The sequence below is a fragment of the Canis lupus genome, chromosome 6 (genome assembly GCF_048164855.1).
Source record: "Canis lupus baileyi chromosome 6, mCanLup2.hap1, whole genome shotgun sequence".
NCBI lineage: Eukaryota > Metazoa > Chordata > Mammalia > Carnivora > Canidae > Canis > Canis lupus.
Window position 1 is genome coordinate 805,245 of NC_132843.1, and position 20,445 is coordinate 825,689.

A 20,445-nucleotide genomic window follows, 5' to 3' on the forward strand; every position below is an offset into this window, starting at 1 on the left:
CTACTAAATAATGAGCATCAGTTATACGCACAAGACTCTTTCTATATTTTTAATAAGATGTAGCCAGGAAGAAATAAGACTGGAAGAATGGATCCCCTCTCTGAAAGGTGGTGGCCTTTGCAGAGGGGATGCATCTTCTAATGACTTTTCTTGTTTTCCTAATGAACTGCTATGTGTAAGGCATGGCGCCTGGCACATTAAACCATTTCCAAGTGCACTGACCAACAATGGATCATACCTGAACTCTTAGCAATTTACAAATAATTTATGATTTAGCCTTTTAAAAAGTTAGAGCAGATTCATATTCATCCCTCCAATGACTCTACTGCTCACCTTGCATTCTCTGTGCTCTCCTAGGCAGGAGAGAAAGGGTGGGCATAGGGTAAACTTGGAGGCTGCAGATAACTTGGATTCTCTGTGTTGTAACTGGGGATGTTAGAGACCGTCCTTTTTCTCCTAATCATCCTCAGGCCTTGGCATACATATTGCTTCCTCCAGGAAGCCTTCCTTTATCCCTATACATTGGTGTCAAGTGCTTCCAGGTGTCCCTACAATATCCTGTACGCGGGGTCAGAGCATTCATCACACTGGTATTTTTATATAAGCTTCATGGAAGCAAAACCTGGTATACCTTTTACATCACGAATCCGTAGCCCCTAACATACCTGAGTCAAAGTTGACGCTCAATAAATACTTGTCAAGTAGGTAAACAGATCCATCCTGTCAGAGTGGAAAAGAGATGGAGGGCCCCTGTCTGGATTCTCTGCCACAGTCTTCTCCAGAAGCCTTAACGGCTGAGAGGGGCATGAGGGAGACAAAGGGTTCAGATCACATGCGGTGGGGAGGGGCAGAAATAGGGCTGGGTTAGGAGTAGATACAGGGTGTGCCAAAGGATAGAGAAGCAAGACGACCCCAAAAAAGCCAAAGAGGAGGTCCAGTCTGATTAGGAAAAGAAATTAGTAGCTAAAAATCTGGGCCAGGGATCCCTGGGTGGCGCAGCGGTTTGGCGCCTGCCTTTGGCCCAGGGCGCGATCCTGGAGACCCAGGATCGAATCCCACATCAGGCTCCCGGTGCATGGAGCCTGCTTCTCCCTCTGCCTGTGTCTCTGCCTCTCTCTCTCTCTCTCTCTGTGACTATCATAAATAAATAAAAATTAAAAAAAAAATCTGGGCCAGTTTCTTTCTATCCTTATAAACGATCTGTGTGATCCCTTACAGCAGGAGACGGACGTTTCACCACCTAAATTATAGTCACGTAGGGAAGTCCTATTAACACAGCATGAGGTTTAACCCTTTATAAAATAAGCCCTTACAGCTCATCAGAGTTCTTGGGGCCCAGCCTCTTAAATGGTGCAGACAAATCCTATAAAAGCAAGATTGTTCCAGTTGTTGTATCCCGGCCCCAGGGGCGTCCATGAGCAGAAAATCACGTGTGGCCCATGAATTCCCGGCCTGCGGGGATAGAACAGTGCTGTTCAGGGATGTCACGAGGTGCCTGGGCTCCAGAGCAGGAGCCACGGCGGCCACCAGGGCCCGGAGCCCCGTCTGACTCAGAGCTGGTCAGGGAGGAGAAAGGAGCAAGTGCCCTTCTCCCCCCTCCCCTGAGACAGAAGTCAGCCCTAACCCGCAAATGGCAGAGGTGTTTGTGAGCATCTGCGAGTCCAACCCCCTCCCAGGAGACCCTCAGAACAGGAGAGAACCACCCACCGGGGCCAGCCCACGCGAACAGCAAGGCTGGGTGTTTCAGTTTCGGGGAGCCGGTGATTGTACGGTCGCTCCTGGCCTCTAACTTGGGAAGGATGACCGGAAGTGAATCACTGCTGCCAGTTCATTAATCCCAGTAGCCGCTGCTGCTAACACAAAGGACCTGAGAGGAAGAGAGGCTCAGCAGAGGTACTTTCCTCAGTGATGAGCTTCAGTGATAAAAGTGTAAACACAAGTGTGCTTCCCTCAATATTCTCCCAAGCTCTGGAAACACGCCCGAGTTCCATCCAGGTCTGTAAGTGTCCTGCTTGAAGACCCTAAACCTCAAATACAGATGTGTAAAACAGAACACCCTAGTTCCCATCATCCTCTACTCTCAGTAGGAAAATATTTGTGGACCCTACAGAACATGGAGCAGACATGAAGCTTCTTGTTACCAGCGATCAGGGACATAAAGGGTGATGCCTACACCCTAAAAGGCTACCTTGGGGCGCCAGCTGGCTCAGTCACAGAGCACAGGACTCTCAATCTCAGGGTTGTTTGAGCCCCACATTGGGCGTAGAGATTCCTTTAAAAGATAAATAAATAAAAGTCCGCCTTGCTGAACTCCTCAAGAAATCCGAAGACAGCATCCAGGGTCCTGGTCCCAGTCACGACAGAGCAGGGAAACGGACTGACCCTCCCATGGATGACTGTGAAGTCCACTCAAAATACCTTAAAAACTAGCTATTTGGAAGGTCTGGGTGGTGACCCAAAGCAGGCAGGACTACATGCCCCTCAAAAAACGGGAACTGCACCGGGCACCTCCGTGTCAGATGGGAGTTCCCGTAGGGCGGTCATCCCCTCGCTGTGGGCAGGTAAATGAAAGCCCAGGTAGAGAGCTGCCGTCTTGCTGGTTTGGGGTGCCGGGCAGAGGACTTTGGGAAGCAAAAGGGTGAGACCCTGAAAAGGCAGGAAGCACGGAGGGAGAAGCCCCCCAGCCATGCACCCAGCCCACTCGCACACCTGCTGATCCGGGCATGGCCCGGCCCGGGGTAGCCGCAGCGGCTGCCCACCGTAGGGGAGAGACAGTGTAGACATCCAGTCCTGCTAAGTCGCGGCGGGGGGGGGGTCCCTCCAGCACTGTTGGCCTCCCCGCGGGGCAGCAGCAGGGCCTGCGGGGTAAGCAGCTCTGACCCGAGCGGGAGGGTGAACACGTGGACACGCACGCGGGTGGGCAGCCAGCTGCAGAAGGAAAGGAGCGTGAAGCGGGAGCTCGCGCGGATCTGTGCTTCCCACTGAGGGCAAGCCCGTCTCTCCCTCGCTGCGCCATTCTGTCCCCTCTGTGTCCTCCTCACCATTACCGCGGTGCCTCCCCGCTGACACCCCCGGTCACCAGAGGTGTGAAGGGCTTTCCCCACACCAAGGGATTCTCTGGGATACCGGCTGGGTGGCCTGCCATTAATTGAATTCTGGCACCATCTACCCGGAGAGGGCATCAGAGTCCACGGGTGAAGGGCTCATTCCCACAAGACCGTCTCTCCCAACCACACACACACACACCACACATTTCAGACCTGCAAGCTCAGTTGCAGCTTATGATGATGACGTGGCAAATGAATGACATGGCCAACAGCAATGCTAGAAGAGGCAGGAGGGAAAACTGGAATATTCACTCATAAGGTAGCTGCTCTAGCTGCAGACACCTACTGTGTTGCTTGAAAGGGGAATTCCACTAACTCTAAGTGTATAATACAAGTTCTAGTGCAACCAGTATAACTATTTTTAAAAGAAGTATAATTTATACACTAAGAGAGGAGAGAAAATAGAATCATATAAAACAGTTAAAACCAGAGAAAGAATTAAAAACAAAGATGTCAAGAGCAAATGCAGCAAATAGAAAATGGTAGCAAATAGGACAGATATTGATCCAGATATACCAACATTCACTTTATTTATTTAAATATGTTATTTATTTAACAGAGAGAGAGACAGAGACAGAGCACATATGTGTGCACAAGCAGGGGGAGTGGCAAAGGGAGACGGAGACACAGACGCCCTGATGAGTGATGAGCCTGACGTGGGACTCGATCCCAGGACCCCAGGGTCATGACTGGAGCCAAAGGAAGACGCTTAACCCACTGAGCCACATGGGTGCCCCGTTCAACAACCGATGTAAATGTGAATTGGCTACATACACCAGTTAAGGGCAGAGAGTGACAGAATTAGAAAGGAAAAGAAAAAAGCAAAGCAAAGAAAAAAGGATCCAACCATATCTTGTTTACAAGAAACTCACTTAGATATAAAGACACAGAGGATGCCTGGATGGCTCCGTGGTTAAGTGTCTGCCTTCAGCTCAGGTCATGATCCTGGGGTCCTGGGGCAGAGCCTGCTTCTCTCTCCCCTCCTGGCTCTTGCTCTGTGTCTGTCTCTCTCAAATAAATAAATAAAATCTTAAAAAAAAAAAAAGACAGAGAGATCAAAAGTAAAGGGATTAAGACCTACCTTGTTAACGTGAATCAGAACAGATCTAGAGTAGCTATCTTAGTTTCAGACGACTTCAACCTCAGAACAAGAAAAATTATCAGGGAAACAGAAGGGCTTTAATGATAAAGAGGGCAGTTCTCCAAGAAGACATAAACCATCTTTAATGTGTGTGTGTCTGAAAGAGCATCAAAGTACATGAGGCAGAAACCAATGAGCCTGTACCGAGGAGCAGACAAGGCCACAGCCATGGCTGGAGACGTTACTCCGTCAGCAGGTGGCCCACGCAGCAGGCAGAGAAGCAGTAGGGACACGGCTGAGCTAAACAGCATCACCTTTCACCAGGATTTAACTGAAACCCAGAGGATACTTCATCAAACCATGGCAGATTGCACGTTCTTCTCCAACCCACACGGAATATTCACCAAGATAGACCACAACCAAGGCCATAAATCACACCTTAGCAAATATAAAGTAGAAGCCACACCTAGTGTGCTCTCTGGCCAACATGGAATTAAACTCAAAGTTGATAACAAAAAAAAAAAAAAAAAAAAAAGTTGATAACAGACAGGTAGCTGGAAAATCCTAAAATGTGTGGCGATCAAACAACGCACTTCTAAGTGACACACGGGTAAAAAGGGAGTCTTGAGAACTTTTAAAATATTTTGAAGGGAGGAAAATGAAAATATAACTTATCAAAATGTGTGGCACGCAGTGAAAGCAGTGCTCAGAGGAAAACATAAAACGGTGTAGTCACTCTGGGATGCAATCTGACAGGTTAAAAAAAAAACAACAAAAACACGAGTCAGTATGCACCTGCCATGGGACCCAGGATCACCCTCCTGGGAACAGTGCTCCCAAATACACAAAGATTCATGTTCACACAAAAAAAGTGTACTTGCATGTGTGTAGCAGCTTAATTCATTCACAAACAGGAACTATGCAGAGCTATTCCAACTGGTGGAATGATTAACGCCGGTGGAATGATTAACGCCACATGGCCCATGCCAATGGAGAACTACTCAACAATAAAAAGGAGCAAACTGTTGACACGTACAACAACCTGTGTGAGTTTCCGAAGAATTATACCACGCGGGGGGAAAGCTAATCTCAAAAAGGTTTACACTATATCTTTCCTTCCTGTGACATTCTTGAAATGATGAAATTATAGAAATGTCAAATGGATGGGCGGTCATCATGGGTAAGGAGAGGTAGTGCTGGGAGAGAAGCAGGTGTGGCCCTAAAGGGCAGGCGTGAGGGATCTCTGTGGTGGTAGAAATGTTTGTGTCGACTGTATCAAGGTCAACACCCTGGTTGTGACCTTGTACTATAGCCAAGCAAGTCGTTACCATGGGGGCGGAGAGTAAAGGGTGAAGGGTCTCGGTCACTCTTATAGCTGGATGTGAACCTATAATCGTATCAAAACAAAAAGTTTAAGGATAAAAAAGGATACAAGGTGTGGGTTACACAGGTATACACACTGGTCAATACTCATTGATCTTTTTTTTTAATAATAAATTTATTTTTTATTGGTGTTTAATTTACCAACATACAGAATAACACCCAGTGCTCATCCCGTCAAGTGCCCCCCCCAGTGCCCGTCACCCATTCACCCCCACCCCCTGCCTCCTCCCCTTCCACCACCCCTAGTTCGTTTCCCAGAGTTAGGAGTCTTTATGTTCTGTCTCCCTTTCTGATATTTCCCACACATTTCTTCTCCCTTCCCTTCTATTCCCTTTCACTATTATTTATATTCCCCCAATGAATGAGAACATATAGTGTTTGTCCTTCTCCGATTGACTTACTTCACTCATAATAATACCCTCCAGTTCCATCCACATCGAAGCACATGATGGGTATTTGTCGTTTCTAATGGCTGAGGAATATTCCATTGTATACATAGACCACATCTGCTTTATCCATTCATCTTTCGATGGACACCGAGGCTCCTTCCACAGTTTGGCTATTGTGGACATTGCTGCTAGAAACATCGGGGTGCAGGTGTCCCGGCGTTTCATTGCATCTGTATCTTTGGGGTAAATCCCCAGCAGTGCAATTGCTGGGTCGTAGGGCAGGTCTATTTTTAACTCTTTGAGGAACCTCCACACAGTTATCCAGAGTGGCTGCACCAGTTCACATCCCCACCAACAGTGTAAGAGGGTTCCCTTTTCTCCACATCCTCTCCAACAATTGTGGTTTCCTGCCTTGTTAATTTGCCCCATTCTCACTGGTGTGAGGTGGGATCTCATTGTGGTTTTGATTTGTATTTCCCTGATGGCAAGTGATGCAGAGCATTTTCTCATGTGCATGTTGGCCATGTCTATGTCTTCCTCTGTGAGATCTCTCTTCATGTCTTTTGCCCATTTCATGACCACCCTGAACGCACCCGATCTCGTCTGATCTATCTTCTTAAGATCTGTGCATTTTTCCATTTGTACATTTAATCGCGATTTAAAAAATGATGTAACCTCCTGGCTGCCTAATTCACAGCTTTTCAAGACTCCAGGAAAGGGTGTGTTTATAATAAATTATTTCTACTTTGTAATCGGTATATAGTCTTGGCTCCAGTTTGAGCAACACTGAAACTTATGGGCAGCCAGAGAAGGTTTCTGAGGGGCAGTAACCTACTCTAACTTTGGTTCACTGGAGAATAGACAGCAGGGAGGGATGGACAAACACAGAGACCAGTTAGGAAGCTCTGAATTCATCCAGGGGAGAGATGACTCCATTTGAGACCAGGGTGGTTGATACAGAGTGAAAAGGGGTCCAATTTTTTTAAAGATTTTATTTATTCATGAGAGAGAGAGAGAGAGAGAGAGAGAGGCAGAGACACAGGCAGAGGGAGAAGCAGGCGGCACTAGATCCCGGGTCTCCAGGATCAGGCCCTGGGCCGAAGTCGGTGCTAAACCGCTGAGTCACCTGGGCTGCCCAGGGTCCAATTTTTTTTTTTTTTTTAATTTTTATTTATTTATGATAGTCACAGAGAGAGAGAGAGAAAGGCAGAGACACAGGCAGAGGGAGAAGCAGGCTCCATGCACCGGGAGCCCGACGTGGGACTCGATCCCGGGTCTCCAGGATCGCGCCCTGGGCCAAAGGCAGGCGCCAAACCACTGCGCCACCCAGGGATCCCCCAGGGTCCAATTTTTAAAGGTAGAACCAAGAAGGAGTAGGACTGGAATCCAGATTTCTGATGCTCCGGTTTTCTTTCCAATGCACTACGTTGCTGAATTACTTTTTTAAAGTCAAAGAGAGTATTCCCAAGAAATAACTGGATTTCTGAGTCACAAGGATCAGAGTTGTAAGTTTTTATATGCAGCTGAGCCCCAGCCTACAATCGTTCTAGCAAGAAAATGTTTATGATTAGAAATAGCTCACATTTGTCATGCTGACCGCTCAGAAAGAAAAATTTAATTACCTGCACTCTTTGAGTTGGGGCATTGATCCTAGACTTAGAAGTATTAGCCTGAAAGTGCACATTTGTTTAAGAGAAAAGGCAGCAAAAAAAAAAAAAAAAAAAAGAGAAAAGGCAGCAAGTGGGCTCATGATGATTAATTTAAGTCTGCATTAGAAATGAAAATCTGTCCCCATTAAGAGGGACAGAGGGTGTGTCCTGCCCACACTTATTTGAAAACAGGGTTTATTGAAAGTGACACATTTTTCAGATACCAAGATTATACACATATATCATTACTCCACGTGTCAGATGCCATATACATCGCTTTGTGTATATAACCACAGTATTTACATCCAGCGTAATTTAAGAAACTCATGTTTTCAGACACATCGAATCATCATGGAAATGCAAATCAAAACCACAATGAGGTATCGCCAACACCTGAATGGCTAGATTTAAAAAAGACAAGAAGTGTTGGTGATGATGTGGAGAAATAGGAACACTTGTGCACTGTGGGTGGGACTGTAAATGGGTACAGCTGCTGTGGAAAACAGCGTGGAGGGTCCTCAATTAAACATAGCCACACCGGGGATCCCGGGGGGCTCAGCGGTTTAGCGCCTGCCTCCAGTTCAGGGCGTGATCCCAGGGTCCCGGGATCGAGTCCCACATCGGGCTTCCTGCATGGAGCCTGCTTCTCCCTCTGCCTGTGTCTCTGCCTCTCTCTGTGTCTCTCATGAGTAAATAAAATCTTAAAACAAAACACAGCCATACCATGTGATCTAGTAATTCCACTACTGGGTATCTACCCAAAGGAAATAAAAACACTAATTCAAAAAGATACACGCACCCTGTATTTACTGTGTTATTTACAACACCAAGATGTGGAAGCAGCCCAAGTGTCCATTAATGGATGAATAGAGATGTGAAATGCCAGCCAAGATTCATGGTTTGCTTGTTTTTATTAATTTGAGAAAAAGTGCACTAGTGGGGTTAGGGGCAGAGGGAGAGAATCTCAAGCAGACTCTATGCTGGGTGTGGAGCCCAGTGCGGGGCTGGATCTCACAACCCTGAGATCGTGACCTGAGCCAAAACCAAGAATCAGACACTCAGCTTGTCTGAGCCACCAAGTGCCCTAGGTCATGGTTTACACTTGGTTAGGCTCTTAGGCCTTCCTAAGCAGGAACGGGATCGCCTCCATTTTATTGCCTTGTTTTTAAGAGATCAGATTATTTATATCTGAATGTTAGATTGTTTCTTCATGATGGCATTTAGCTCGTCTATCCCGTGTTTCCTATAAACTAGATGATAAAGCCCGTCTTCATCAGGTTCTTATTTAATGTTTTTGACGATCATGCTTCATAGGTGGTCCTACTTGCTACTGTGTCACACCAGGGGGCACACGTATGTTCTACTGTTGGTGAGGCTAGGTTTGAGTAGTGTTCCCATTCTCACTTGCTGTACAATAAACTGCAAAAACAGTATCTTTAAACCACTAGAATCACTTACTTTTTATGATTTCTGTGAGTCCTGAATTCAGTCAGAGCACAGTGGGGGCAGCTTGTCTTGGCTCCTTGATGCCTGGGACCTCAGCAAGAATACCTGAATGTTGACGGCTGGAATCATTTGTTCCCATGACTGCTGGTGCTGGCAGTTATTGCAGCCTCTCCATGTAACCTGGGCTTTCTCCCAACATGGTGACAAGGTTCCAAAGACAAGCATCCCAAGAAAGAAACAGATGGAACTCACATTGTCTTTAATAGCTAGCTTGGATATCATGCAGTGGCATTTCCTCTCCATCTTACTGGCTGAGGCTACAAGGATACACCCAGAGGCAAAGGGAGGGAACAAGGTTCTTGTCTCCTGGAAGTGTTGATACCACATTGAAGGAGTATGTTGGGGCGGCGGGAGCGGGGCGGGGGGATGGTCCCTTCCATCTCTGTAATACACAATCTGCTACAAGGAGTGACAGCTAGATTCTCTTCATGGAAGATTATATCTACCTCTTTGTCTTAGCAAGGAAGACAAGATCCACATCTAGACATACAAACCTAATGAAGCCAAAAGGAGCTGAGGGGATACCGTACAGTTATGGAAATGTAAAAGGGGACACAGCATCCTAAGGAGAGGTCAAAAAGGACAGTGGCTGTGATGTACCATAAACACTTTCAACTAGACTATGTTACCTACAAAAAAACATTTTACCTATGAATAGCCAACTTAAAAATGAACCAACCCAGAACCTTTCAGGAACAGATGAAAAACTTCACAGGTAAAAATTAGTATCTCAGTATAGAAGCCTCCTGGGCTTCCAGGCTCATGGGCTCGTAGGGTTAGGGGGTATGAAGCCAGGCCCCAGGCTCAGTTGGCACCCAGCTGGTGACAGCCAGCCAGAATCCATCCCCTGCAGCAGAGAGCCATCAGAAGGGACAGTTCTCCCAAAGTTCTGGAGAGAGCCATGCTGTGGGGTCCACAGACTGCAGAGGAAAGGAGCTTGAGGCTGTAAGCTACCAGAGAGAAGACGGAGGGCAAAGGACAAGGGCTGCATCTGAGGGCAGAGCCCCAAGACCTCAAGATGCATCCAAAATTAGATTTTTAAAAATGTTATTTTCAAAAATAAGAACGAGCCTGTCATTTTGCTTGAAAACTGTCTTTATTACACTTTGATGAACACAAGTCTACCAATGTAAGCCCAGATTAATGTAACAAATTACATGCTAATGATTAGGGACTAATTGCTCACCTCGGTACCCATTCTACAAGAATCAGACACATTTATTGCCACAGCTGTTCACTATGAGTTTTAGGAAGAAATAGTTCAAGCAGATAAAGTGTTTTTTTTTTTTTTTTTACAGAGAAAAATCAAGCAAGACTTAAAACAGCAAAGTAAAGGGATAATGCCATTGTTTTCATATGTAGAAAGACATGAAATATTAAACACACCTACATTTAAATTAGGAAGAAAGGATAACACTATGTCGTGCCTATAACACACAGTTATCACAGTGACAGTAGGAACCAGGCCACCAGGCCTAGGACAGGATTTTTCCCTCTGCTACAAGGATCGACCTGCCCAGCAGAGAGCACAGACGGTGATGGTCAGCTTTCCGTGTCAACCTGCCTGACTGGCCATGGGGTGCCACATTACACCTTATTTCTGGACGCATCTGTGGGGGTGTTTGGACTCAGCAGACTGCTGTCCCCAGTACAGGTGGGCATCATCCAATCTGTGCGTGACCTGAATACAATCAAAAGTGGAGGGAAGAACTCACTTTGTTTCCTCCTGCCTCACTGCTGGAGCCGTCACATCTCATCTTCCCTGGTTCTCGGGCCTTCAGACTAGGACTGAATTACCCATGGGCTTTCCTGGGTCTCCAGCTTGCAGACGGCAGGTTGGGACACTTCTCAGCCTCTGTGATCACATGGACCAATCTGTCATCATGCCCCTCGTGTGTATTTCCTATTGGTTTTGCATCTCTGGAGAACAAGGACTAAAACACATATAGCCAGACACTCCCTCTAAGTGCGGAGAGAAACATCCTAAATTCTTGCAATCCAACCCCCCCCTCCATTTTCCAGGACAACTATCAAATTACTTACATGTTATTTTATCATCTCTTTCATTTCATTCATCATTATATACCTAGCACAGAGGCTCCTCTGGTAGGGGGTTAAATAGGTGCTGAAAGATAAGTGAATTTTAAAATATATCTGCTTTATTTACTAAAAAGTTTTATTTTTATAGGAAACTATAAAAAAAAAGCCAAAGAAATCATATATAAAGAAATTACATATAAGGCAGCTCCAGGAGTGGCCTCTATACCCTACAGTTGGCCAGACCATAAGGCTTCAGGTTATAACGTATCTGGTGAGGCCGCCCCCTCGGATCTCTGAAAGCCTCCGGCAATGTCGTAAGATATTCAGTATCACATGAAACCGCTTGTCGGCTTTCAAAGCTGTGAACTCTTTTATATCAGCTTCCACTATGAAATATTGACCTGAAAATAAAGAGAGTAGTGTTCATTTTCATAAGGATAACTTTCAAGATGAGTCTTTGATGCGTTACGTTTGTAAACACAAGTAACATTGTGTCATTGGTCATTGACCATTTTTACTATCATTAGGCAACCAAAGTGAGAACAGGTACTCTTGCTAAAATAATCAGTATTCTCTCAGCCGAAGTTGCAGTGTTTACTGCAGCATTTCAGAAACTGCCTATTATATTACTGGCTCACTGTTGGTCTCTTCCGAACACGTAACTTTTCGAGATGAAATATGGGCTAGTGCTTCAGGGACTGAAACCCCCAGCAGTTCTGTCCCCTAACTGGCTGCCCGTGGACAAGTAACTGATGCTTTCTCTGCCTCGTCTGAGAAACGGGGGTAACCATACGTGTCCCTAAGGTGTGAGGACTAGAGCTCTCGGTACACTACCTGGCACACGGCGAATACTGTATTAGCAGCCAAACTATTTCCACTACAACTCTAATTCTGAAAACACTGGGTAAAGTCTCATAATACACTCTAAAGCAGTGTTCCTCAGCCTTGAAGCTACAGATATTTGGAGTTCTCTGCCTCTTTCCGTGGAGCGGTCTTGGGCACTGTAGTCAAGTACACTTTAGCAGCGTCAGTAGTCTCTAGATGCCAGTAGCAGCCCCAGCACTAGCCGTAACAACCAAAAACGTCTCCAGAGAGGGCAAAAACGTGCCCCTATGGGAAAACCACCCCTGGCTGAGAACGACCCCTCTAGATTCAGAGTTTTCTAGAATTGGTTTTCTCATGATTTAGTTATACTCCAAACAGCTGACATGCACACATATATATGCTATCATTCTTACCTTTGGTATCCTTTGTTTCTTCGTCAATAAATCTGTGATAAAGATTTCTGGCCACGGAACTCATAGACTTTTTTGGTTGGTGTAGAATCTTGTATTTACTAACTACTGCCTTGTTGATTTCTTTAACAACATCATTAATTTGACAATAGGTTAAGCGGGATTTCATGTACCTGCAAATAAGTATATGATTAACTTTTTTAAAGAATCATTTTACAAAATTATTTTCTTTGAAAGATGTTTATGCTTATACACAAGCCAAGCTAGTAGAACTCTTCACAAAACAAAATGTATAGGGGCGCCTGGGTAGCTCAGTCAGTTTAGTGTTTGACTTTTTTTTCAGCACAGGTCATGATCTCTGGGTCATGAGATGTAACCCCGGATCCGGCTCCACACTCAGTGAATGCAGGGAGTTGGTCTGAGGTTCTCTTTCTCCCTCTCTGTCCTACCTCCTCCAAATAAATAAGTCTTTAAATATATATATTTGGGATGCCTGGGTGGCTCAGTGGTTGAGCGTCTGCCTTTGGCTCAGGGTGTGACCCTGGGGTCCTGGGATCGAGTCCCACATCGGGCTCCCTGCAGGGAACCTGCTTCTCCCTCTACCTGTGTCTCTGCCTCTCTCTGTGTCTCTCACAAATAAATAAAATCACATATATATATAAAATATATAAAAATAATATACAGACACCAACTTCCACATAAAACCAGACATATCTCAACAGCTAAAAAATTAAACAGAACCACAATGTATCAGTCAACTTTCCTATATGTACCTGGATGTATTCATCTCTACTCTCTACCTAGAGACTTAATACTGCAATTTGAAATAGGGTCTTAAGTACTGGTTAACTAAAAGACAGAACTTTAAACATTATACAGCACTTTCCTTAAAATTACAGCAAAACTGAGACTACTTTTAAATGTAACTGGATAAATCTATATCATAAAACAGTCCTCGAGAGGACTCTGCAATAAACGGACCCATCTCTAGATCTTGCACTGAAAAGTTTTAGAACCAAATAAAAAACATGATTTAAGCATCTTCAACAAAAGATTTCCTGCATTTTCATAGTGTGATGTAATACTATTCTAGAAAAGATCAACATCTGAACACAGCATGCTATGAACAAAATCAAGCTTTAAGATTTAAACAATCACGTATGTTGACCATTGAAGAGTTAAAGGTTAAAATTCTATCTTAAATACTTACGCTGGAATGCCATTAAATTCATCAGAAGTTATAAATGGCATTTCTTTAATACTTCTTTGTTCTTTGGGGGGTTTCTTTGTGGGTGCAGGTTCCTCAACTTTGACTGGTTCTTCAGGGTCAAGGTCTGACACATTAGCTCTACGAACAGAGATACACGAACAGATGGACAAGTGATCACCAGAATTTTGCAGCACACTACAAAGTTTTCCCAACTGAACATAATCAGTAACAAATACAAGATTTATTGTTATAATAATGTTACAGCCAACACTTTTTGCTGCCAGTACTCCTATTGTTCATGAAGATCTGAAGAGTGAAGAGAACACTGAAAAATTAAACCCCCCAAATCCTCAGTAACAGAATTCTATTTACAAACCCCAAACACAGGTGTATGCAGTACCTATGCTAAACATCTTCATCAGTTATCCCACTGGCTCCTCAAAGTCACTATGTGTAAAGTTGATCTTAACCTCTCAACAGCTTCTCTTCCTGACCCTGTAATTTTGGACACAGAATCAATAATCATTTTATACTTCTCTAATTTATCCCACTGAATAATATATCCCAACAGTCCCTGCCTGTTGCAGACTCATTTTAGTTGCCAGCAATGAGCATGGAACTCTTAGATTCAGTCCTACCCAATTTTTGGAGTCAGTTGAGAAGCCTAATACAGCTTCTACCCCACTAGCTAAAAGTCTAGAAATAGGCGGTAGCTTCTGGGTTATTTGGCTGCCAGGGAAGGAACAGACCCTTGTTGGTAGCAGTAAGTGAAGCCATGGCTGGCTCGACTGCTCCAAAAAATAAATGAGACACAGGAAAGAGTAGATCCAACCCAGGAGTAAGTGAAGGGAATCCCAAGACAGGGAGATGAGCTCCCAAGAGGACAGCTGAACACCAAGCACAGGGCAACCAGGCCCAAGTGAGGTGCTATGAGCGAGGCAGGCCACACTGTAGGCGCCCAAGATGAAGATGCCCAACACTATGGTACCATCAACCTTCCATGAGGGTAAGAGGAGAGAGACTTCTTGGTGAGTCTGGCTGATTCTTATCTCTGTTCGCTTGTCTTCACCAGGTCCTAAGGAAGCTTCTGAGTTTTTTCCTTCATGCCCTTTCAGCTGTTATCATCTGAAAAGAATCATTTCCACCTATAAAAAGGTTCTGCTCTAACCTCTGCTGAAAGCTGAAAATAAGCCACACTGAGGTCAGAAGAAGGAAATTCTGACTGTTCCCCAGGCCATATTCCTGCTGGATGTCTGATGTCCCACCCACACAATCCTGGCAGATCTCCTGTGATTGCCTGTTCCTGGCATTCATTCAGGACCTTGCCCATCACTTCCTCCTGCAGGCAACCTGCAGGGGACCCTGATCATGCCAGGCACTTGAATCTTCTCCTGGAGAACTTCAACCATGAGCAGTCCTGTGGTTCTCCTACAGCTAGGCTCCTGCCTGCCTTCCAGTTCTTCAAACGTAAGCAGTATATTGTTTATAGAAACATACATACAAGGGTAGGATTATCATAACCAGCAGGATGACTGCCTCTTTGATAAAGGAAGGGTCTGTAAGAGAAGAGGGCTGTAAGGTACAACCTTACAGGGACAGGCCGGAGGTACCGAGTTCCCGCCAGGGGTCAGGAGGCGGCAGGCGTGATGGCTGGGTAACATGGAACAGAGAAGTTTGGCCTTAGATGTGCAGAGCTCAAGAGGACAGCTTGTGCATTAGGCTCCCAGCAAGCAATTAAAGCAGCAGGCGTCACGTCAAGGCTGGAGCTGGACATCTGAGAGCACGGATGGTGGTGTGAGGTCAGCGTGAGCCAGACGTAGCTTCAGGACACACCCGATATTTGGAGGAGGGCAGAGAAACAGGAGACGCAGGGCAGTGAAGCACCACGGTGGACAGAACACAGAATTCCAGAAACACAGAGACAGTGAAATAAAACCTGAAAAGAAGGATCAGGGCTGAAGGGGATTTTTCTGTCCGTTCCCTAAGTGTGGTAGTAACAGCAGCCCAGAGATGGGCTTAGGGGTCTGGGGAAAGGGGAGGCAGGAACATATACTGTCAGGGAACAGACAGCGGCCACCAGTTTGAGGGGGACAGTGAAGCTAAGTTTTTTTTCTTCCTTTGGCTGTTTTTAAGATGGGACGTTTATTCAGCTTATTTTTACCCTAAGACACTGGTTCTTGGGGGTCAGGGGAGAATGTGTCACCAGAAGACGTATGGCAATCTGGAGACACTGTTTATTGTCACGGGTGGGGGGGGGGCAAGGGAGGTGGGGGTGTGGATGACACCTAGGTGGGAGGCAGAGATTGGGGGTGCTACCAAACATCCTCACTATCCTAACAAAGGATTATCTGGCCTAAGGGAGCCGAGGTTGACAAACTGCTCAGAGGGAAAGAAATGAGAAGTGGGGAAAGCGAGCCTAGCAGATGCTTGTCCGTGGGAAAGAGGGGCGACGAGCTCCGCAGAGATAGCCAGAAGACTGGTGCAGACATAGAGAAATGAACAAACACTAACGTGATCACTCAAACTATCCCAAGTACAGGAAAAAACGACAGGAGTTGAGGTGTTTTAAGAGTTTTCTAGATGCAGAGAGCAAGAATAATTATAAAGACACTTACAGGTTCTGGCTGACTGTTATTTGAGGTAAATGGGGAGGAATGTTTTCCTTGAGATGTTCCACATCTTCATAATCCTCTTCAAGAGATTCACAGAGTTCCTAAAATTAAAAAAAAAAAAAAGCTCCCAAATTAGTGTCTGTCCTGCCTGTGTGGGTTTGTTCCCTTGAGAAAGAGAGAGATGGAGCGCACCAGGTGGGGGCAGGGGCAGAGGCTCAACTGACTGAGCCCCCCAAGCACCCCTGCCTGTGTTTTTAGACATTTTTTAAAAGATTTTTTTATTTATTCAGAGAGGGGGGGGCGGGGGGGGGGGGGAGACACAGGCAGAGGGAGAAGCAGGCTCCATGCGGGGAGCCCAACGTGGGACTCGATCCTGTGTCTCCAGGATCACACCCTGGACTGCAGGAGGCACTAAAGCGCTGCACCACCGGGGCTGCCCTAAGAGCTGTTTTCGGATGGCAATCTAGCAGCTTTCTCTACTGGTTTTCAGAGAACCATTATAATCACATTACAACAGGGACAGCTGACATTTAACTTCAAATATATAAAGGATTTATGTTTGTCCTTCTGGTGAATTACTTTTGTTGGCTTAGCACACATTTCCCAGTGTATCTGGACAGCGGTGCCAGGGTGACGATGCGTGCCCACGGTGCATATTCGAGACGCTATTTGGAGCTGCCATTGCTGACATGCACATACTTGAGCTGCACGGAGATTTCCACTGGATCATCACTGCTTTTTGTTCTGTGTTGTCTTTACCTTTCACTAGAACCTGAGGCTCTGAACTCATGCAAATTATTTTTCAAAAGATTTTATTTGAGAGAGAGAGAGCCCAAGTGAGAGAGAAAGCACAAGTGGGGTGAGGGGAAGAGGGGAAAGCAGACCCACTGCTGAGCAGGGAGCCCCACATGAGGCTCCACCCCAGGACCCTGGGGTCATGACCTGAGCCAAGGCAGACGGTGAACTGGCTGAGCCACCCAGGCACCCCCTCGTGCAAATTTAATAAGTAAAATACTCTGTACCTTTGGATTCCTGTCATCTGATTCTCAATTGTACTATGAAAAAAAAAATTCTAAAAAGCCTTCAGTTCTGGATTTAACACTCTCTAAGCACACACTAAACCCTCTTACTAAAGCACTCTTGGGTAGGTTGGTTTGTTTTAAATTGACAGGACACCTTTCTTTCAAAGAGCTGAATGATGTTCAAAGCCAACAATTTCATTTCAACTGATAGCAGGTTAGGCATACTCATGCCCACTCCCGTAGCTGAAAAATCTTTACAGATCCTAAGGATTATAAGGCTGAGATGGACCACAGAGGCCACCTTGTTCAATCCCACTCAATGTGTCAATGGCCCTAACAGCATGAAGTAACTATGTACAGACTGCGTATTTTCCAGAAGTACACACTTTCATTAGCTTAGTCAATTAGAAAGCTTATTTAGAACAAAATGTGTGAACGAGACTCAAGTTTTTCTTTACTTGAGAATCCTGACATTACATTTTTATTTTTTTATCTTATTTTTTTAAAGATTTTTTTTTCTTTTTTTTATTTTTTTAAAGATTTTATTTATTTATTCCTGAGAGACAAAGAGAGAGAGAGACACACAGGCAGAGGGAGAAGCAGGCTCCATGCGGGGAGCCCGATGTGGGACTCGATCCTGGGACTCCAGGACCATGCCCGGAGCCGAAGGCAGATGCTCAACCCCTAAGCCACCCAGGTGTCCCTGACATTACATTTTTAAAGAGATGGAGAATAGAAATAAGAAATAGTTCAGTGTGACCCATTTTTTTTCCAAATGAGGACAAGACCCCCAGAGGTAGACTGGCTTTCTCAGGGTGGCAGAGGGTGCTAAAGGGAACCAGGGCGAGATTCCCATTTTCTCGCCCCTAGGTGTTCCTTCCACACCACTCTAACAGATCACTAATTAACTTACCAAGAATTATTTAGGAAATCTTCCCTTTTTAGTACAGTCCCATTTCTTTGGGTACTACCAGAAAAAAAGAAACACTTGGGGAGCTCTGGCATCCTTTACACTAGTAAGATACAATGCAAGTGGCACTTTATTTATTTATTTATTTTTAAAGATTTTATTTATTTATTCATGAGAGACACACAGAGAGAGAGAGAGAGAGAGAGAGGGAGAGAGGCAGAGACACAGGCAGAGGGAGAAGCAGGCTCCATGCCAGGAGCCCGACGCGGGACTCGATCCCGGGTCTCCAGGATCGCATCCTGGGCCAAAGGCAGGCGCCAAACCGCTGTGCCACCCAGGGATCCCGCAAGTGGCGCTTTATACCATTAATGATGATTTACAAAACTAAGAACATTTTAAATTTCAAGAATCCTTCAGAATTCCCTGGTGATTAGGAGTCTGTATTCATTGCCCTTTCATTTTTTTTTTTTTTTTTTTTGCTCGAAAAACATTACCTTGAGTGAATGGTTGGTTTGCTCTTGATACTGAATCTCCGATTCCAATTTATTTAGAAGTTCATTTACTACGATGATCTCATCTCCTATTTTATCTAACATAGTCTTCAAGATAGGTTCTTGACCTATTAACAAACAAAGAGAATGAGAAATAAAGTATACAGAAAAGTGTTCACATACTGTCCTCTTTAACTCAAGCGTATCCAAGTAAACTCCTGGACCAGAGCTCTACCTTGCAGAGACACTTGAGGGAAAGCAGTCCTTAGGACCTATCTCCACGGATAATCTTTTAGCAACAGTCGCGCCTGGGATAAACCCCATTGGCTACGATGCTGCCACTACAAAGCTCCATGGATAATCTCGAGACCTCATTTCCTTCCTTTTTTTCCTTCTTTCTTAAATCAGTGTTTTTTTTTTTTTATTATTAAGATTTTATTTATTTATTCATGAGAGACACAGAGAGAGGCAGAAACGCAGGCAGAGGGAGAAGCAGGCTCCATGCGGGGAGCCCGATGTGGGACTCGATCCCGGGACCCCAGGATCCTGCCCTGAGACGAAGGCAGATGCTCAACCCCTGAGCCAGTCAGGTGCCCTTAAGACCTCGTTTCTAAGTAATATGGAAGAGAAGTGAGGGAGAGGGAAGTACAGAGTGTCCCCCGAGTCTTCTGATTTCGGCAAACTCCTCCCCTGTAATAAAACACCCAGAAATGCTAGATACAAGAAACACTCTGCCATGTGTTCAGCTGAGCTTTCGTGAGAAGGAGGTAAATCTCCATGGGGTCCAGCAAGGAGGCCGGCCGCAGGCCAGGCAGGATGTGGAAGCTGCTGCTGCTGCGGACCTAGTTCGGGGGTGCGGAGGGAAACTGGGGAGGACGGGGGGAGCCTGTTCCACTTACCACAGTTTCTCAGGGACAACATTCTCTTGATGTTGCCGATCTTGTCATTGATGCACGAGCACAGCTGCTCCAGATCGGAGGACGCCATGACTTCGAGCCTGTGAAGAAAGACACAGGCGCTTACGGGAGAAAAAAAAAAAAAAAAAAAAGCAAGACCGAACCTGTTCACGTTCGAGATGTGACAGCGAATACCCAGGGGATCCCAGCTCCTTGAAAAGCAGGGACACCGAATGTCAGCCGGTCCTGCGAAACGCAGTTTTTAGCCCGAGTGCAGTACGGGCCGGGCCGGACCTTCTGGGATCCGCGCATCCCGGACCCAGCACGGCGGCTCGGGGCACACACGCGCCACTCCTACGTCATCGAGACGGCGCCGACGCGGTCTTTGGGAACCTCAACCCCCACCGGAGAGCGCGGCGCCGGGCCGGGCCGGGCCGCGAGGTGGGGAGGAGCGCCCGCCCCCCGCCTTCCGCCGGACCCCGACGCCACGCGCCACCCTCGCGCGGGCCCGAGGGCAGAGCCACTCGCGGCGCGACCGCGGGCCGCCGGGACTCGCCTGGAAAGCCGAGGGTCGCGACCCGCCACTCCGGGAGCCGGATTCCAAGTGCCCGCCCGGACGCGGCGCCGCGCAGGCGCACCTCGGCGCTTCCGGAACGCGGGCTCGGCGCAGGCTCCAGTTCCGGCGTCTTCCGGGCGGGGCGGGGCCTGAGGTGGGCGGGGCCGGGCCTGGGTGGGCGGAGCCGAGGTGACGGGGGACCCGGGCGGGGCCTGGGGTGGGCGGGGCCGGGCCTGGGTGGGCGGAGCCGAGGTGACGGGAGACCCGGGCGGGGCCTGGGGTGGGCGGGGCCGGGCCTGGGTGGGCGGGGCCGAGGTGACGGGGGACCCGGGCGAGGCCTGAGGTGGGCGGGGCCGGG

The 20,445-nt window shown here is 46.6% G+C and overlaps 1 protein-coding gene across 2 annotated transcripts; it reads right to left on the minus strand.

The window, feature by feature from the left end:
- Positions 1-10,192: 10,192 nt before the first annotated feature.
- SKA1 (spindle and kinetochore associated complex subunit 1) lies at positions 10,193-20,229 on the minus strand. Of its 2 annotated transcripts, XR_012032199.1 has the most exons (8): positions 20,088-20,221; positions 19,535-19,632; positions 18,639-18,763; positions 16,216-16,313; positions 13,601-13,738; positions 12,394-12,563; positions 11,350-11,556; positions 11,177-11,240 (listed from the first exon to the last, which is right to left on the minus strand). XR_012032199.1 is itself a non-coding variant. In XM_072828521.1 (7 exons), the coding sequence occupies exons 2-7, from the start codon at positions 19,620-19,622 to the stop codon at positions 11,408-11,410; spliced, it is 768 nt and encodes a 255-aa protein (XP_072684622.1). In that variant the 5' UTR covers positions 19,623-19,632; positions 20,088-20,229; the 3' UTR covers positions 10,193-11,407. The 2 variants fall into 2 exon arrangements, 1 of the variants encoding a protein (XP_072684622.1); XM_072828521.1 differs by having other exon boundaries at positions 10,193-11,556; positions 20,088-20,229.
- Positions 20,230-20,445: the final 216 nt, after the last annotated feature.